At 48.6% G+C, this 14,441-nt stretch overlaps 1 protein-coding gene across 2 annotated transcripts; it reads left to right on the top strand.

Annotated features, from left to right (window-relative positions):
* The first annotated feature begins 38 nt into the window (after nucleotides 1–38).
* On the top strand, nucleotides 39–13,884 carry DUSP15 (dual specificity phosphatase 15). 2 transcript variants are annotated; one of them, XM_065566318.1, is made up of 8 exons: nucleotides 39–243; nucleotides 646–909; nucleotides 4,328–4,361; nucleotides 7,241–7,323; nucleotides 7,891–7,940; nucleotides 9,104–9,178; nucleotides 9,767–9,938; nucleotides 12,817–13,884. In XM_065566318.1, the coding sequence occupies exons 2-8, from the start codon at nucleotides 889–891 to the stop codon at nucleotides 13,018–13,020; spliced, it is 639 nt and encodes a 212-aa protein (XP_065422390.1). In that variant the 5' UTR covers nucleotides 39–243; nucleotides 646–888; the 3' UTR covers nucleotides 13,021–13,884. The 2 variants fall into 2 exon arrangements, with proteins under 2 accessions (XP_065422390.1, XP_005304943.1); XM_005304886.5 differs by lacking the exon at nucleotides 39–243 and having other exon boundaries at nucleotides 354–909.
* Nucleotides 13,885–14,441: the final 557 nt, after the last annotated feature.

Here is a 14,441-nt window from a genome sequence, read left to right as displayed (position 1 = left end):
AAGGAGTGTAATTATGAACATAGCATGTGGTATGTTCTCAGGTACCCTGACATTGATGGACAGTTCCTGATCGCCACTTTCTCTCTGTGATCCCTTGATCTTGCATTCCACTCTACCAAGGCTGCATTATCACGCCCGGCAGTACAAAGCAAGAAGTTACCCAAGAGGAAGGGAAGTTTTGCCTGTGTGTGAGTGAATAGCAAGAGCTGGAATTGCTGCCACGCTGCAAGTTTCTCTTGAGAGGTAGGAGGTCTGGTGTCATAGTACTCACTGCCCCGGGGGGTACAGGCAGGAGTGGGCATCCCTTTGAGCATTCAGCTGCATGGCTTAACAGACCTTCCTTCTAAGAGAGCAAGGGGGACAAAGGGTTTTGTTATTTCTCCAACACTGAGGCTTTGTTCAGATTTGCTTGGAAAGCAGGAGCACTAAGTCAGCAGACAGCATGGCCTTTGCACTCCCACATGAGTGCTGAGAGGTGGGGGTTCTCCGCTCTTGTCTCTGACCTGGGCAAGAGAACAACTGGTACAAGGCACTTTAAGAGTAGCTTCACCATCTGGGAGGGAGGCGGGTCCCCGGAGGAGAAGGGCTTCTGAAGGGGCCGGCCGTGGGATTCAGTGAAGGTTTATTCTGTCCTGAGATGTGCAGCTGCTGCAAGGAGATCCGTTTTGGTGCCTGTGAAGGGAAAAAACAAGCAAGCCGCCACTATTACAACAAACAAACAAACGCCCACAAAAACCAGGTATACATCTCTTCATGAGCAACACTGACATCCTGTCATTGAACATTTCGGAGAGGCAGCTAAGATTTCAACTGGGGAAACGCCGTGCCACAGCATCAAGAGACAACACCTGCGCCCCCCCTTGCCTTCCACAGTAACTGCTTTGCACCATGGGAAATGGCATGAACAAGGTAAAAATAAAAATACTGAGACACTAGTTTTGTGGGTCTCTGTTCTCGCTGAGACAGGCTTTTCAGAGCTTTTAGGGTGTGAGGTCTCTTTATTGGACTCCATTTCTTGGAAAGCAAGAGCCAGGTGCCACTTCATGTAGGATTTCAGGGCACCCTCGTGTATGCTTAATTTTACAGTGAAATCTATTTCAGGGACCAGCTAAAACCAGCTCCTCTGGTAGAAGTGGGTCTTTAACTACACGTTGAGCAAAGCTGGACAAGGAACCACATGGGGATTCTTTTGAGGTCATGCAAGTCAGTAGGCGAGGTCCTTCGTACAGGTCTGGAGTGTCAGTAAGGGTTCTAAGCAGCTGTGATACTACCCTAGGAAGACAGCGATAAGTAGACAGACACCAGAGCTGATCAGTGGTGATCCTGGGATTCCTCCCCAGGAGATTACAGCAGTGTGGCCAGCAGGTCAGTGCACGGCCCAGGACATTATCCCGTGAAGGTGAAAGGAAAGTTGTACACCACCTTAGAGAACTAGATGAGATAAGCACATGACAAGAGATCTGTAAGGCGTGAGCTTTGTACTGCCCCACTCAGCTACTCAGCATTCCCAGTAGCAGCTGCTCTAACACCACGGGCTTTGCTGTATACAGTACCCAGGGCATAGCTTATCGGAGAGGGCAGCCACTGCTTCCCCTTCAGTGAAGTTTTCCCAAGTTGCAAGGAAGTGACTTTATTTGCCTGTGTAAGAACCTCCACTCTTAATCCATTAAAGCATTCTCTCTCTCTGCGCTATCACTGCACGGCAAAGAGCTTTGTGATATTTTGGATGAAGGATGCAATATATCAAAGCTATGAGGAGTAGGACTGAATGAGGCAGGTTGTTGTGTAATAAGGACATTCCTGGATACATAGCTACTGCAGTTTCCCCTTTAGACATGTCCTTGCACTACAGCAATCTCTTAGCATCTAATTTCCATGACAGTTGAAAGTTAGTTTGTTAAAGGCACATTGCCGATATAAATTTGATCCAAATTTTAAATGTTGTTAAAAAACTCTTATGAACGATGAGGTCAATAGAAACATTTCCAAATGTACTTTAAAAAAAAAGTGAAACTGTAGTTTTAAGTTTTCCCCTGCAGTGTTTGCAAACCAACCACTGAAGCATCAAGAACTTGAAACTGACTATAAACAAATCAAATGCTCAACTATAAAATGGGGAATAACTGGCTAGGTGGTCATACTGCTGAAAAGTATCTGGAGGTTAGACCACAAACTGAATATGAGTTGTCAATGTGATGCAGCTGCAAAAAAAGGCTAATATGATTTTGGTGTGTATTAACAGGAGCATTGTATGTAAGACACAGGAGGTAATTGTCTCACTGTACTCAGCACTGGTGAGGCCTCAGCTGGAGTATTGTGTCCAATTCTGGGGCACCACAATTTAGGAAGGATGTGGACAAATTGGAAAGAGTCCAGAGGAGAGCATCAAAAAGGATCAAAGGTTTAGAAAACCTGACCTATGAGAAAAGGTTAAAAAAACTGGGCATGTTTAGTCTTGAGAAAAGAAGACTGAAGGACAATCTGATCACAGTCTTCCATATGTTAAGGGCCATTTTAAAGAGGGCGGTGATCAATTGTTCTCCATGTCCACTGAAGGTAGGACAAGAAGTAATGGGCTTAATCTGCAGAAAGGGGCATTTTAGGTTAGACATTAGGAAAAACTTTCTAACTGTAAGGGTAGTTAGGCTCTGGAACAGGCTTCCAAGGGAGGTCATGGAAGATCATTGGAAGCTTTTAAAAACAAGTTATACACACACCTGTCAGGGATGGTCTAGCTTTATTTGGTCCTGCCACAGCACAGGGGGCTGGACTCAGTGACTTCGAGGTCTCGTCCAACCTTACATTTCTATGAAAAGTGAAAACAACTCCATTAGTTTTCATTGATGAGGCTGAGAGAAATGTAAAAATGTAAACAAAGAAGGTGTGAGTACACTGAATTTTTAAACATCTCACTTCTAATAGTCGAAGGTGCTATTAATAAGGGAGGTAAAGAAATGTTTGTTTCCAACCTATGGCTTAGAGAAGTTCATTCTGTCCCTAACAAAATTAAGTCTGCAACAGATGGCTTCTCACTATGGGAAATAGCAGTAGGTAGATTACTGGAATTGAGTAATTGTGGGAATTAAAGTATTTAAAACGTTAGGACCAGATTTTCAGACAGTTTAGGTGCACAATTGCATGTGCAAAATGTGCACCTCATTTGAATGCACAATTACCATGATTGCATGCACAGATTAGACATGCAGTTATGTTCCTAAATTCTGTGACAAACTGGCCTGCTATTCTTGTGTTGGGAACAAGTTTTCTTCAGAAGAAAAAGAAAGAAAAGGAAGGATTTCTTATAGGACTGGCACTATATGCCTAAATGGAGGAGGGAGCGTGATCTAGTGATCGGAGCAGGGGACTGCTGGATTCTGTCCCTGATTGTGCCACTGACTTCGTAGTTGGCCTTGGGCAAGTCCTGTAACTTCTGTGCCTTATTATATCCCCGTTTTAGAGATGGGGAAACTATGCCCTAATTCCCCAGGGTCTGAGGTTTAATTGATAAATGACTTTTGAGGTTCTCGGATGAAAAGCACTAGCAAACTGCAAATTGTTGTTAATTATTAGTGATTATTTAAAAAAGCAACAGCAGTTTCCCAGAGTCACATCCTTCCGGCTCCCAGGGCCAAATTCTGCGTTTACGTCCATGCTGTGGTTCTAAATGTGATGCCATTCCACACGAGTCAGTAAGGTTGCACAGATTTAACTGGGGGCAAAACGTATCCAGTAGTATCTTTGGGCCAATAAGCGCTGCGGGGGAGGGAGAGGGTGTTCTTTAAGTGACTGTTAGAGGTCTAAGACAGACCATAGAGAACAAATGTTTTCCTCCTTCCCATTTATGGGCTTGCTGACGTGATTCATGCCATTGTTCCTCCTGGAGCTGATCCTGCCAGGCACTGAGGAGCCCGTTATCTGAATGCCACGGTATGGAATTAGCAAGTTGTGAGAAGTGCTCCGACCCCCAGGGACGGTACGGGCTGCTAGCCCTCCTGACACAGGAGACCCATCTCACCGGTCCATGGATGCACCCAGAGTCAAAGCAGGACCCTCACGATATTTGAGCCACCATGCGCACTCTCTCTCCTCACAGGAATCGCTTTAGTGACTTCACCAGCAGGGGAGTGGGCAGGAGTCCAGGAAGGGGGAGGGTTGGTGGTGCAGAGTGGTGGTTTCCTTTGTTTGTTTTGGTTCTTCTTGGCTTGGCTTCCTCTCTGTCTGAATGCTGGATCGGGGGCGGGGGGGGGGGGAAGGGGAGGAGGGAAGGGATGCAACACACCAGGAGTTGCCCTCTTTCAGGCTGAATCTTCTCTTTTGTGTCCTGCAGGTTCTCCCTGGACTTTACCTTGGGAACTTCATAGGTGAGCTGCACTGCTGAGAGCACCCAGAGAACTGTCTGAGCTGGGACGTTACCGATAGTCTGTGTTGCATGATGTGCATGTAGTCCTCTGCCCCACTGTCCCCCATTACGAGGGAGCCTTGTTCTCTCCAGGCCCGGACAATACTGTGCGTGCTTATTTAGACCAGAAGCACTGGTATCGAAATGATTAATATCCTGAGAGGTGACATCCATAGGAGCTGGAGATGCTCAACTACACAACTTGTCCTACAGAAGACAGGGACGTTCAGGGATTGTTCTGTGCTGCATGGAAGTGGGAGAGAGTTTTCTCCCTGATTCGGTCAGGATTAAGAAGCGCCGTCATATCTCGTTAAGCTCTCTGTGCTCCTGGGTCACTCTGTCATAGGCATCGTCACCATCGTGGCCAGCAGAGAGGCGTCAGCACCCCCTGCAAGAATTCCTTCCTCTGGCTTCCTGATTCTTGCATTTAACTCAAGTGCCACATTCTCACCTGCCTACCTCTGCTCTCCTCTCTCCTATTCCCTGTTCTCCATCTGTCACTCTTCCCCTGGTGCTTGGGAGAGGCACTCTCCCCCTTGTCCACTCAAGGCTCTCTCGCCTCACCTGCTTTATTCCCCAGTGTGATCAGTATTCTCAGCCCGGTGCAGGGGTGTGATAGGAAATGGTGGTGCCCAGAGAGAGGAGTAAAAAGCTAGACAGGTAGGAGGGGCTCTTGTTCAATCCGGGGGATGTGAACCACAGCTGTGAGGAAGACAGAGCTGATGATGTTGGGGAGCAAGGTGACAGTCAGGACAAGCACACAAAGGGTTAAAGAGCACCAAACTGACTCTGGGCATCATGAAGTAGTACCACACATGTGTGACTCCGAGTGTCTTGCGTTCCAACACCACGGCTCTGCCTCTCCCACTCTGACACAACATCTTGATACCAGCTATAAATATCACAGCACTGGGGGTGGCCATTCTTCTGCCCTACAGACAACTAGCAGTAGACAGGGAAGCCTGTTAGCTCATGCAGTGTGCCAATGGTCACCTGCTTCCCCTCTGGCGAATAGTGTCAGAAACCCAGCTGGCCGCCTGCTGCAAAATATCAGTGTGTGGTGTTTGCAGGCATTGTGTTTCTCTGCAATGACGATGGCACATGAGCAACAGAGTGTAACCATTTATTGCCACAGGCTCAGAGTGGGAGATCCGGGAAGGGAAAACAAGACAATTCTCCCCCTTACGGGCCTCAGTAACTCATAGTCAGTGAATGAGGCCATGCCCCTGCCAGGAGAGGATACAGTGGAATCTCCATCCTTAGAGGTTTTTAAGACCTGGCTCGAGAGTAGTTTGGACCAAGACTCTGAAAGGCAGTGAGAACACAGATTCCTGACCAGCATGAGGGATTACAACAGGGGAAGCACAGATTCATAGATTTAAAGGTGAGAAAGGGACCATTATGATTGTCTAGTCTGACACCCTGTATATCACAGGCTAGAGAATTTCACCAGTTACCCTGTACTGAGCCCAATATCTACAGCAGACGGCATCCAGAATTCTCAGACTCCAGGTTAACCAGAAAGGTTAAAGCAAGTCCAAGGCCTGCTACATTCAGTCTTGGACTGGTGCCACAAAAGCACTGCTCAACCAAGAAATTGGGGGTCATGGGATAGATTTAAAGTTCAATAGCTTGTGAACTGCCAGAGCTAGAGACATGTTTTCCAACTGAAAGCATCCTCTGAAAGCATCCTCTGTCCCTGGTAGGTCACAAAACACTGGACATTAAAATCATATCAGTCTAAGAACCAGCATTCTGACTGCCAGCCCCCCATACTAAGGTAATACAAACAGATAAAGGGATGGGTAGCTCTTGCTCTCCCCTCCACCCCCCTTGAATTCTGACATGGAGCCGTGCTCTTCGATCCTCTATTGTATTAAATATGTATATAATGCCATTAGCACACGGTGCTTTAGAACTACAAGCCAATGCTTTATACCACTTGAACATTTAGAATCCCAAAGCTTTGAGATGGGAAACGGCAATGCCTAACTAGCAACTTGCAAACTAACAGCTGCTAAAATCACAAGAGAAAAACCTGCTGCAAAGATGCTTAGTTGGCCAGACCAGCATGCTCACCTTCCAGAAGATTAACCCTAGTCCTGAACTAATGACCAGAACCACAAAATGCTGAGACCTGTTAGAGAACTAGACCCCTGGTCTGTAGGAAAGGGGAGGACATCCAGGAATCCTCATTCAGGTCGGTACAATTCAGAAGATGACAAATGCAACAAAGCTAGTTGAGTGTACGTCCGGAGAATTGGGGACCAATCGTCAGTTGTTCAGGCAGACTGGGGACTCTCAGACATCCCGTAAGTGGGTGCAGCTCCCTTGCTGCAGTTCATGGGTGGGGTAAATTGCGCAAGCAGCAATTCAAGCTGCTAGTATTTATGGTATGTTTGCATGTGGGGGAAGAGTGTGTTCCTTCATGTGGGAGCATTTGGATGTGTGTATGCTGCAAGCAGGTATGTGAATGTATTTGCAGGTGTGTTTGCACACCTTTTTCCAATCGTGTGTTCATTATGCGGTGGCATGTTGGTGTGTGTTTGAATTCATTCAGGTGTGAGCAGGCAGGGTATGTGTTCATTTAGAGAGGTGTCTTTTGGTGTAACGTGTGCGCATGCATAGAGATTTATAGGTTGTTTTCATCTGTGGCAGCATTTGCTCACCTGCAGTGTGTATGGGCACCTGTGTGTGTATGTGTGTATAATGCAGCTATGTGTTTCTATGCAGCAAGGTGTGTGCATGCTTATTTGTCTGCAGGGGTGCGGCAGGCATGCTTGGGGGACATGTAAGAACTAAGTACATACTGGAATCTCAGTGGGTTTTTCCTTCTTTCAGATGCCAAAGATTTGGAGCAACTGAGCAGGAATAAGATCACTCACATTATTTCAATCCATGAATCTCCCCAGCCACTACTGCAGGTAGGTACCTAAGCCCCTAACATCACCCCTCTGCCTTCTGCTCATCCCCTCGCCCCTAACATCCTCCTTCTCCCTCAAGAAAAAAAGCCGCAGTGATAGCTACCCCCCCTTCTATAGTCTCAAAGGAACTGGGCTGCTCCTTCGGCCTTCCTGTGGATATAGCCCCCAAATCCAAGAGTCACAAAGATATGCTCAGAAAACAAAATGATCAGGGACTGTCTGCTCTTTGGCCTGAGTTAGAGATCTCGGTGTCCTCATCTCTGTTTATCCCGTCGCTCTCCGAAGTCACCGCTTTCCTTCCCTGATCACTCATTCCTTGGCCTGCCTTCCCAGGTGGATAGTGGACATGACTCCTTGGACTCTGGAAGCATTTTCAGGAGCAGAGGGAGGTGGTATTTGCTTTACTGTGGTGGGACAGCTGGGGTTGGGGTAGGGAAGTAGTAACTCAAGTGCTAAAGGAGAAGTGCCTTTGTAGAGTGAGCAGCTCTGGGGCAGCCCTTTGGGAAAATCAGACCTTCTGATCTCTTGGGGGTCCTAAGTTTGACCTGTGCATTTTATGCATTTCAGGAAATGACTTATCTTCGCATTCCTCTGCCAGATACACCCGAGGCCAACATGTAAGTGCCAAGCCAAGGCTGTACAGGGAACCTTGGAGCTTGCAGGACAAACTGGGGGATTGGCACTCACTGCACTGCTGAGGCCTCAAACCGGCTGTCTCAGGTGGACACTCCGGATGGCACCTTGCAGGAGAGTCCTGCAGGATGAAACAATCCTACCATGCTGCTGGGACGGCGTGACTGTCACAGTGCAACATCCTGCCTGAGCTTAGTTTGAGAGGTGCCACAAGCTAGTTACAGGTTTCAGAGTCGCAGCCATGTGAGTCTGTATCCGCAAAAAGAACAGGAGAACTCGTGGCACCTTAGAGACTAACAAATTTATTTGAGCATAAGCTTTTGTGGGCTACAGCCCACTTCATCAGATGCATCAAATGGAACATATAGTAAGAAGATATATATACACATACAGAGAACATGAAAAGGTGGGCTTACAGTTGGTATGGCAACTTCCACTTTGTCATGTTCTCTGTATGTGTATATATATCTTCTTCCTATATGTTCCATTCGATGCATCTGATGAAGTGGGCTGTAGCCCACGACAGCTTATGCTCAAATAAATGTGTTAGTCTCTAAGCTAGTTACAGGCTCCCTAAAATCAGGATGGGTGGCAGCCCGGTTACGGCACCACGAGAGAATCCAGTGGCCACAGACCACCGCGGGGGAGGGGTAGCATGCTTAGCTGGATAAGAGGGGGGCTGGGGCGGGCGGGGGAAAGGGTCACACTTTGGAGGCATCAATAACAGAGCAGGGCTGTGCGGCCCTGTGTAATGCACCCAGCACTAACAGAGGGCTCCCGCAGACAAGCTGCCTGAGGCCAGAGATTGGCTCGTTTTCAGTAAGTCCTGGGAAGTGCTTCTCAGTCCTCGGCTGTGCCTGCTGGACTGGTGAGTGGAGCACAGGTGCCCTCCGGAAGCCTGGCAGCTGTTGCTTTAGAGTGCGTTGAATAGCCAGGAGCATCAGCCCCCCAGCACGGCTACTTCTTCTGGATGCCCCGATGCACCAGGCTGTTAAATCAGTGGCGGTGAATGGTGCCTAGGAAAGGAGCCGTGATCACTATTTTACTTTGCTCACCTTGCCCTGTGCGCCATGGGGACACCTGCAGCTCCTGGTAAGATCCTATTTCACAGCCTGGAGTCTTCATTCTGTTTTATTTTTCCTGCTAGCAAGAAGCACTTTAAAGAATGTATCAGTTTTATCCACTACTGTCGCCTGCATGGAGGGAACTGCCTTGTTCACTGGTAATGCTCCCTTCCGATGACCCTCGCGCGGCATTCTTCCAAGCACAGCGCACTGGGAAACTGGACTGGGCAGCAGAGTCCCCAGAAGGCCCAGGCTTTGTAGAAAAGAGACCACACATGCTGGGCTGCAGCTTACGAACCAAAGCAAGTGCGCTGACAGGCTCTGGCTGGGGCCTGGGGTGGTGCCTGGAGTCCGAGATCAGGCGAGTGTCTCCCCAGCCCAGCTTGATTTAAGGATGCCATTGGGTTAGGGAACTGTTTACCAAGCAGAAAGGGCAGCATTAGCTTCAGTTGTAATGGGGAGGAAGAGGAACCGATTTGGGGGAAGGATTCCAGGAAGTGGCTCATGTTTTCACTTCTTCTAGGGGCTGTAATGTTTGTATAGAGTTAACTGAGGTCATGGTGGAAGTGCCCCGTCTCCAGGAGAAGAAATTCTCTAAGGAGGAACTGAAATAGCCATGAAGAAAGAAGGAGCGCATGGTGGTGGGGGTGCCCCTGCGCTTGAAGGAGGATGGCTGTGAGTGCGGGTGGGGGCAAGGAAGAAACAGCAAAATCAAGGTCCTGATTTTCCCCCCTTTCTGACTCCAGCCTTGCAGGGATCTCCCGGAGCACCACCATTGTTGTCGCCTATGTCATGGCAGTGACGGAGCTAAGCTGGCAAGAGGTATTGCAGGCGGTAAGAGCGGTGCGACCGATTGCCAATCCCAACCCCGGCTTCAAGCAGCAGCTGGAGGAGTTCGGTCACGGCCCTGCACGAAAGGTGAGAGCAGAAGGCTGCGTATTGCCATGGTAACTGCGGTCAGTCCTTATATAGGGCTTCCCAGGCACTGCGCAAGCCCAGGGGGAGAAGGACTCAGAATCCAGAGAGGGACCTGGATCCCCAAAGAGCAAGGGAGAGCTTGGAACCGAGAGAGAGACAAGAAGGTCATTAGAAAGAGACGGACCAAGACGTGGGATCTAATGGTGGGGGAAGGCATCAGAGAGATCTATAATCCCCCACAGAAAGAGATGGGCTGTCCTGAGAGAGATTCCCAATGAGAGAGCCACACAATCCACCCTCCCTCCAAACACAGCATATGGCCAGGTCACCAGGGCTAGCACCTCGCCAGGCCTATAGGCAGGGGCTGCTCTATGTATTTTGCTGCCCCAAGCACGGCTGTCAGGCAGCCTTCGGCGGCACGCCTGCGAGAGGTCCGCCGGTCCCGCGCCTTTGGCGTACCTGCCACCGAATTGCCACCGAAACCACGGGACCGGTGGAGCTCCTGCAGGCATGCCACTGAAGGCAGCCTGACTGCTGCCCTCGCAGTGACTGTCAGGCCGCCCCCCACAGCTTGCTGCCCCAGGCATGCGTTTGGTGCGCTGGTGCCTGGAGCCGCCCCTGCCTATAGGACCCAGACTCCTGCCTGTAGCTTGGACCAGATCCCCACCAGGTCACTGTAGCACTCATGGCCTGCTTGACCATTCTGCACTGCCCTGCCACTTCATTCCTATTGGTCACTCACATGGCCACAAGCACAAACCAGGGGTATGTTCCTTGCCCCATTTAACGGGACATCCTAGGTAATTACAGGCCTGTTCGCCTGACATTGATCTCAGGCAAGGTAGTGGAGCGGCTGATACAGGGCTCGATTAATAAAGAATAAAGGAAGGTATTGTAATTAATGCAAGCAACGTGGGTTTATGGAAATAGATTCTGTCAAACTAATATATATACTTCTGTAAGGCATTTGACTTGGTATCAAATGATGTTTTGATTATAAAACTACAATGATATAAAATTAACATGGCACATATTAAATGGATTAAATACTGGCTACTGATAGGTCTCAAAATGTAATTGTAAATGGGGAATAGTCATCCAGTCAGTATGTTTCCAGTGGGGTCCCACAGGGATTGGTTCTTGGCCCTATGCATTTTAACATTTTTATCAGTGACCTGGAAGAAAACATAGAATCATCACTGATAAAGTTTGCAGATGACACAAAAATTGGGGGAGTGATAATAACGGAGAAGAACAGGTCACTGATTCAGGGCAATCTGGATCACTTGGTACACTGGGTGCAAGCAAACAATATGCATTTTAATATGGCCAAATGGATATGTATTCATCTCGGAACAAGGAACACGGCCACGCTGCCAGGATGGAGGACTCTAGCCTGGGAAGTAGTGACTCTGATGGTGGATAATCAACTGAACATGAGCTCCCAAGGTGCCACTGTGGTCAAAAGAGCGAATCTGGGATGCATAAACAGGGGAATCTTGAGCAGGAGCAGAGGGGATATTTTACCTCTGTGTTTGGCACGGGTGTAACTGCTGCTGGAATCCTGTGTCCAGTTCTGGTGCCCACAATTCAAGAAGGCTGTTGACAAATTGGAGGCAGTTCAGAGAAGAGCCATGAAAATGTTTCAAGGATTAGAAAACACAGCTTAGAGAGATAGATTGAAGGAGCTCAGTCTATTCAGTTTAAGAAAGCGTAAGGGGTGGCTTGACTACAGTCTACAAGTACCTACATGGGTAACAAATATTTAATAATGCTCTCGTCAGTCTAGCAGAGAAAGGTCTAACACGATGCACTGGCTGGAAGTGGAAGCTAGACACATTCACATTGGAAATAAGGTGTAGATTTTTGACAGTGAGGGTAATTAGCCATTGGAAAAATTTACCAAGGCTCGTGGTGGATTTTCCATCTCTGACCATTTTAAAAGCATGACTAGATGTTTTTCTAAAAGATCTGCTCTGGGAATGATTTTGGGGACGTTTCATGTAGAAGGTCAGACAAGATGACCAGAATGGTCCCTTTTGGCCTTGCTATCTGGGAACCTATCAACATCTGGGCACTCCCCTGAGTGGCACTCAGCTCCCTGCTCTCTGAGGGAGGCAGGAAGATCAAGGAGGCCCAATACTTGGACTGATTGAGGCAGAGGTGGGGCCAGCAGGGACACATGGAGCTACCACATCACCAGCATCTTGGAGAGGGTAGGTAGGAAAAGAGAAAGCAAAGCAGGAGAGACCGAATCCTAATCAATTCTGTGGAGCGGTACACTCTCCCCCTCCTCCAGGAACGTGCATATTGCCTCTCGGCCTCCCTTGCATCAAACGTTGCAGGATCACCAATTCCCAGGACCTTGGATTTCTGTCCATTTGAAATATGGCACCTGCAGCAGCCCAAGCTGGGTTATTGGTTTGCTCCTGACGGCAAAGGAAAAGCACCACCTACAGAACCATCAACACCTGTTACACCTCAATATATCCTGGAGGTTTTCCATCTAAATACTGAGCCAATACATTTCCCTTTACAGGGGGCCAGTTCCTCAGGTGGTGCAAATCAGTATCACTATTGGCTTCCATTGAGCTACCCAGATGTATAGCAGATGAGGAGCTGGCCCATAACATGTAGCTCAGTGCAAGAGAGAGACGGGAGAGAGGTCTGGGAGCCCCATGAGAGGAGAATAGGCCACAGTATATTACAGCACATGTTTAGCCTCAGGAATTCTGCACCTTGTGACATAGCTGAATAGGGCCATCACAAACCTCTGAAGCACCTGGCATTGGCCACTGTTGGGAAACAGGATACTAGGCTAGATGGACCATTGGTCTGACCCAGCATGGCCGTTCTTATGTTCTCCTTGCACCTGCAGATTCACAGACACTTGGAGCAGAGATATGGAGCCGACACTTTCAATGACGAGGAGGAGATAAGGCTCCTGCTTCCAGCAGACAGAGAAGGCACAGATGGACCCCTGCAGGGACTGGTGCCAAGGAGCAGAGACATCAAGAACACAGTCCCCTTTCTGCTGCGAGTGAAGCAGACGTTCTCCTGCATCCCCACCTGTTTGAAGTGAGTCCAGCTGAGGCACAGAGAGGAGAGACGCGAGGCATTCTGGGAAAGCGCATAGCCTAACATATCAGACTGGCAAACGCCAAGGGCTGGAAAGGGACATCCCTGCTATTGTATGTCAGGGGAGAGGTATGGTCCAGTGGCACAAGCACAGGCCTGGGAGCCAGGAACTCCTGGGTTCCCATCCAAGCTCTGTAGTCTTCCTCTGTGGCCTTGGGAAAGTCACCTAACATCTGCCTCAGTTTCCCCATTTAAAGTGTGGGGGGTTAATGCTTACGTTTCTATTTCCCAGGCTGCTGTGAGGGTTGGTTAGTAAATATACAAAGGGCACTGGGAGGGTTAGATGTGCTAACTATCATCATTAGTGAACAGAAGGCCTTGAGCCCCGGCTTACTGAGTGCCACAGATCAGCTGTGCAGGAGGGGATTTTCCTGCTGCCAAGAGCCTGGGTTGGAAAGTAGCAGCCGGGGATGGACATTGGCAGCAAATTGTAATACTTCAATAAATGCTGCACTGAACCCATAAAAATAAAATAAAGCGTGGGGGGATGTCCCTTTATAGATGAGACTTTTTCATCAGCAAGTGGTTTCCACCGTCCAGGGGATTGTATAAGAAGTGTGTGTGTGTTTTCCATTAGACCCAGTACACCAGCCAGGAGACAGCTCTCGTGCAGGCAAAGGTCCAACTGTAGGCAACAGTGAATGGTGTGTTAACAGGGTTGCACTACGTTTCCCCTGATCCTGGTGTGGTCTCCCACAGGGGGCAAATAATATTTAACACTGGGCCAGGTATTGCTAGAGCTGAATATTAAGCCATTTTGTTTGAAGACTTTTTACATACTTATTTCTTAATAAACTTCTCGTCAGTGCAGAGTTTTCTGTACATTTCAGCCCAGGGCAGAGTTGGATCTGAAAAAGGGGGTGTGCTGGTTGGGGAAGGCTGGGAGTGAGCAAGGCTCTCTGGAGCCAGAAAGAGCCTTTGGGAATATGTAACATCCCTGCCACCGATGCTCCTGCGTGCGCGGCTGCAGAGAGTGGACTAGGACATTCATTATTAATGCCTACTGCTAATTTATGTACACTGTGCCTAATGTGCACCAGGTGCTTTGCAGAGCAAAATCTCTGCCTTGAAGAGCTTACGCAGCCCACGGCCCCAGTCCCGCAGGGAGCTTCACCCACGAGAACCTCTGCATCTGCAGAAAGCTCCATGGACATCAGAGGAGACAATGCAGGCACGGGGCTCTGTCTGCACAGAGCTCGGGATCAGAGCCTGACATCATTCCAGCTGTTTTGGACATTAAAGTTAATAAATTAACGTAAAAACAACTCTATTTAGGAGTGTCCCCCTTCACCCTCTGTCCTGACCTCTAGTACTGCATCTCCCTTGGCAGCAATGTCCCACCGTCTCAGTCCTGGGTGACGAGAG

Source organism: Chrysemys picta, chromosome 13, assembly GCF_011386835.1.
Source record: "Chrysemys picta bellii isolate R12L10 chromosome 13, ASM1138683v2, whole genome shotgun sequence".
Lineage (NCBI taxonomy): Eukaryota > Metazoa > Chordata > Testudines > Emydidae > Chrysemys > Chrysemys picta.
This window is presented reverse-complemented; position numbering and strand designations above follow the sequence as displayed.